The sequence below is a fragment of the Amblyomma americanum genome, chromosome 4 (genome assembly GCF_052857255.1).
Source record: "Amblyomma americanum isolate KBUSLIRL-KWMA chromosome 4, ASM5285725v1, whole genome shotgun sequence".
NCBI classification, from domain to species: domain Eukaryota; kingdom Metazoa; phylum Arthropoda; class Arachnida; order Ixodida; family Ixodidae; genus Amblyomma; species Amblyomma americanum.
In genome coordinates, this window is record NC_135500.1 from 197305630 (window position 1) to 197310797 (window position 5168).

The 5168-nt window shown below is 52.9% G+C and overlaps 1 protein-coding gene across 1 annotated transcript; it reads right to left on the bottom strand.

The window, feature by feature from the left end:
• Positions 1 to 612: 612 nt before the first annotated feature.
• LOC144128998 (tetratricopeptide repeat protein 38-like) lies at positions 613 to 4978 on the bottom strand. The gene has a single exon (XM_077662856.1). It carries the CDS (start codon positions 4812 to 4814, stop codon positions 3282 to 3284), a length of 1533 nt encoding a protein of 510 aa, XP_077518982.1. The 5' UTR covers positions 4815 to 4978; the 3' UTR covers positions 613 to 3281.
• Positions 4979 to 5168: the final 190 nt, after the last annotated feature.

Below are 5168 nucleotides of genomic sequence, written 5' to 3' on the forward strand. Positions count from 1 at the left end.
TATAGGGGGAATCCACAGAGACATTCCGTCGTGAATTTCTTGCCGCTTCGGCATCACTTTTGGTTTGAAAGATGGAGATTGTTTCAGGAGGCTGCATTCTTGAGGAGACTGCGCATTTCCTTTTCTCGATTCCCCCTATACGCGCAGCATGGCAGATAGAAAGAAGAAAGATATCGACAGACAGTGCAAGCGAGCACCGTCTCCTCTTCCACCGCCAGTCGGAATTAACCTTATGTGGCACTCTACTGCACGCACATTTCGCAAAGGCCAGGCGTTTTTTGGATTTTGTCGGGGCGTCCCGAAGACGACACGATACAAGTTGCGGATTCCGCCCAGAAGGACGCGCGCGACACCGAAAGGCATCGATTCTCTGGTTCATCCAGAGGCGCAACTGGAGGTCTAAATCCAGAAGGGCCCTGCCTCCCACTTCAAGCTCTGCCTTCCTCCATCCTTCTCCGGCGTCATCTCATTCTTTGAAGAAAGCGGAGGAAGCATTCAATAAACATAACTGTCTCTCGTGATAGACGCAAGGCTTAGTAACAAGAGTCTAAAGGCCCTTGTTGGACAAAAATGGAAGGACTTCAGTTCACAGTAATGCTGTCAACAATGGTCTTTTTATTCTAATATGAATAAACATTGCGCGAATGCTCGCGCACAGAACGACTCCTTCTACTCGGTCATGCACGATTGGCTGCAGCCACTCCGTTCGAAGTTACTGGCGCTTGCTTACCTACAGCAGGAAATATTCATTTTGGGAGCGATCTTGGACAAGACCAAGTAGTGATAGCTTTGCTTTGAAAACGCTGGAATGTGTCATAAATGTCATGGCTGTGGGGGGCACAAAATTTATGCTGCTACAAGTTAACATTGTTTAGGCAAAACTGCGCCGTCATGCGGCTCCCTCTCTGGTGTTGAAAATTCGTCCAAATGCTCCTAGAGCGCGCAAATAAAAACAGCTCGGAGTAATCGACTGGCTATGGGCGTCCAAAGCCTACTGAACCGGACAATGGAAGCACTGATTTGCGCGAGCTATTGGCCTGTGTGTGTGTGTGGGAGGGGGGGGGGGGGGAAGCGAAACCGAAACTTTGATCACTCCGGCGCAAAAAGAGAAGAAAAAAAGGGGGAGGGCAGGTGGAATGGAAGGCGAGGGTAAACGCGGTACATGCATGAGAAGAGGCTGCTTTCTGGTTCAGCAGCATAGAGGATTCTGCTGGAAAAGTTGTCGCAGTTTCAAGCATTGCAATGTAGTTTTTAGAAATAGCTTACACCTGACATGAGAACTTTCAACACTGTCAGTCCGACAACGAAGGTTTTAATATTATCACCCAAAACAACAGGAATGTCATTGCTTGGACAGGGCATATCTGTGAACTGCGCTGCTCAACGATATGAAAGGCACTGAGTACGTATACAGCTTTTTTCATTATCATCTGACAGTGACTGTGATCAGAGAGCGGCCGCGAGCAGCTATATACTTGCAAATGTGCGCACGCAATCTTTGTAGCCTGTTAGCCACTTGTGTTACTTTGATATCAGCAAGCCATGTCGTGAAGCCGTGAGCTCCAGGCTCTGCATACTTCGTCGAAAATGAGACTAGAAACACTAATCAGCCACAAACATGGCCTGAAGTGGGCTTGCTTGAGCTAACAAAGCCCATTCGTATAGACAATGGAGTCACATGGGCCGTGGACCAAAAATTCAAAGGGCACTTTATACTGCTTACCTGCTGTGAAGGCGAAAGCATTACTGTGTTATCGTGAGCGTTCGACCTCGACGCAGGTTGCGCAACGAGAAATGAAACGAAGACGCGCCTCTGAACGCTGACTCCACAAAGGTTCGAGTGAAACACTCGGACACTGGGTTCGAATACCTGTCGCCAGCTAGCCTCCAACCTGACTAAGAGACATATGTTATATGCAGCGAGAAATCGTATGACACCACCGCAACGGTGTACGACAAACGGCTGCGTCACAATTTTGATACTACTATTAATAATTGGTTTTTGGGAAAAGGAAATGGCGCAGTATCTGTCTCATATATCGTTGGACACCTGAACCGCGCCGTCAGGGAAGGGATAAAGGAGGGAGTGAAAAAAGAAAGTAAGGAAGAGGTGCCGTAGTGGAGGGCCCTGGAATAATTTCGACCACCTGGGGATCTTTAACGTGCACTGACATCGCACAGCACACGGGCGCCTTAGCGTTTTGCCTCCATAAAAACGCAGCCGCCGCGGTCGGGTTCGAACCCGAATTTTGATACGAAAATTGGTTTTTGAGGAAAGGGAATGAGCAGTAACATTAACTGGACACGCCAATCGCGCCTTGCGGGGCAGTCAGCGAAGGCATACAATTGAAAGTGGATATGTCGTCAGTTCGAATCCCTGTCGCAGTCTAGCCTCCAACTTGACTAGCACTTGTAAGCTGTACGCAACGAGAAATCGTGTGACACCACCCGGAACGCTGTACGACAAACTGTTGCGCCACAATTTCGGTACGAATATAGTCGGGAAAACTGGCGCCACACACAGGCCAGCAGTGGAGGGTATAAATGGGTATATGGTCGAACGAACATGTATGATTGTCTGAAATGCCGGCGCTCAACTTGGTGTGTGCGACCTACGACCGCTTGATGACATCGCCCTATTTTTCTTGCAATCGCTGTGATTGTCTGTACCATCTGCGAGTACACACACGTCGCCGGCTTTTCTTGTAATGGGGTTAGTAAGGCAGTCGACTTAAAACCGAACGTGATCTTAAAACCGCTTGAAATAAGAAAGAGTACATATTTAGCGTTTCATGCTTATGCGCATGTGATCGAACATAAGCATGCGTCATCTCAGCTTAATATGCGTGAGCACATGCAGGTGCACATGGCCAGCCAGTGAGTATGGGTCTGAGGAAGCTTGCAGTTGGACGAACACATAACAAAAATAAAAAGCACATGTGGTTATTTCAGCTACTTGAAAATTTCGGTCACACATTTCCAAAAATACTGGCTCGTTATCACTTTTCGCGCATTTCAGATGGACAGTCCCGGTGGCCGCATTTCTAAGACCGATCAGGCACTGTGAGCATAAGAGCATTTAGGCACCACGGTGCTGGAATGCTGATGAATGAATAAGGGTGGCTACAATTGAATGCGCGAGAATTTGTAGCAAATTTCTTCCGAAAATAAACTATCAATTCTGATCTAGTATTAGGCATCTATTCTGCCTCGAGTACATTCAGGTTGTTCCCCAGTGGACCAAAGGCGACTGCGGGGTCCCAATTCTGAGCAACCTCCCATTACTTTTTCTGCTGCACCATGGCGCACGCGGGACGTGACTGAACAGCAGCGGGGCTATCGATAATCCGCGCGTGCAGCACGTTGCCCGAGGAGGTCGTCTTGGCGCCGCTGCAGCGCTTGTTCAGCGCCTCTTTGAGGCCACTGAGCATGGGCGACTTTGGCCGGAAGATGCTGCGCTCCGCCAGCAGAGCCTCGGCCAGCCGGGTGTGCCGCTCGGACCGGATGGCCGCGTCCATCAGCAGCAGGTCGAAGACGTCGCGCTGCGCGTTGCTGCCGCCGATGCGCAGCAGGTCGTAGCGTACGGCCGCCAACTTCTCGGCCGCGTCGTCGAAGCGCCGCTGGCTGTGCGCCACCATGGCTTGCATGACCGGCACGCCAACTTCGGCCATGATCCGCTGCTGGTCGGCGGGCCATCCTCCGTCTTCGCGCCTGCCCAGGTCCCGCACCGGCGGCAGGCTCAGCAGGGCCTCGGGGTCGTCGCCGATGCCCAGGTAGGACATGAGGAAGTGCAGCTGGTTGAAGACTAGGATGCGGTCGTCGTGGTGCCCCTGCGCCACGTCCCAGACGCCCGGCCAGCGGGTCGCCAGCTTCTCCTGAGGCACGTTGCGCAGCTGCAAGCGGTACAGCAGGGACGCGGCGTCCACGTAGTCCAGCATGGCGCCCGAGCCGTGCAGCCGCTTGGAGACCTGGCTGTCGAAGAGGTCCAACGCCGCCTCCATCTCGCCCTTCTCGACGTGGTAGACGGCCCAGTGCCAGAAGTTGTGGCATGCCAGCATGGCGCACGGCTCCCAGTCGGCCAGCGTGCGGCTCATGAAGGCGATGCCGCCGTCCGGGTCGGCCTGCATCTCGTGCACGTGCGCCAGCGCGTGCGTCGCCCACGCGTCGTGGCGGTTCAGCCGCAGTGCCTCCTCACCCGACTTGCGCGCGTCTTCGAACAGGTTCGTCTCGCACTGACCAAAGGCCAGCATGCCGTGCAGGTACGAGTACAGCGGCGTCGACGGCTTATACCGCGGAAGCACGCGCGCGACAGAGTCGCGCATCTGGCGCTGGTAGCCCAGGTAGAAGTAAGTGTCGTGCGCGAACTTGAGCGCCAGCATGTCGGTCGGGTTGTCGATCAGAATGTCTTCCCAAAGCGACGCGGCTCGTGACATGCGGCCCCGGGACCAGGCCAGCACGGCGTCGACGTGAAGCTGCTCGCGGTGCGGCAGTAGGCCTCGGCTCGCGACTGAGTCCAGTACATCGAGGTCACCGGAGAGTTGCGCGTTCTTGAACACGGAGTCTCCGGAGCCTATGAGTGTCAGGCCAACGTTCAGCACCTGCCCCATGGTGAAGTGTGGGTCGGCTTTTTTCAGGCTGTCCAGGGTTCCCGACAGCCCGCCCAGGGTCGGGTCATCGTACCAGCCCACGTACTGGCTGAGCGCCGCGTCATACAGCTTGCAGGCTTCATCGCTCGTCGTGTTGAGCGGCAGGTTTTCCGCCTTCCAAGCAGCGCAATTGCGCCAGTTTTGGCGTAGCGTCAGTGTACCAGGCATGGTGCAGAATTCGACTACACTTAAGAAACTGGTCCGCTTAACGTAGATTCGCACGTTTTAACGCGGCTCTGTGCCCTGTGGTCTGATGTGATAAGCGCTTCGCATAACTCACAGTTCTTATCGGGCCGCAGGCTTCCTCCGCGAGCAGTCGACGCGTTCTACACAGTGTTGAGAACTGAAAAGCTCGCACGGTCTTTTACAGATGTTCCGCTTTCAACAAATTACTCATAATTATATCAACATCTCACTTATAAGCAAGGTTACTTTGGTTTACAATTTTTTTTAGTACATTGGAGCAGTTTTTTGAGAAAAATAATGATTTGCCAATTGGCCTTGTTTAGCGATATGCTGATG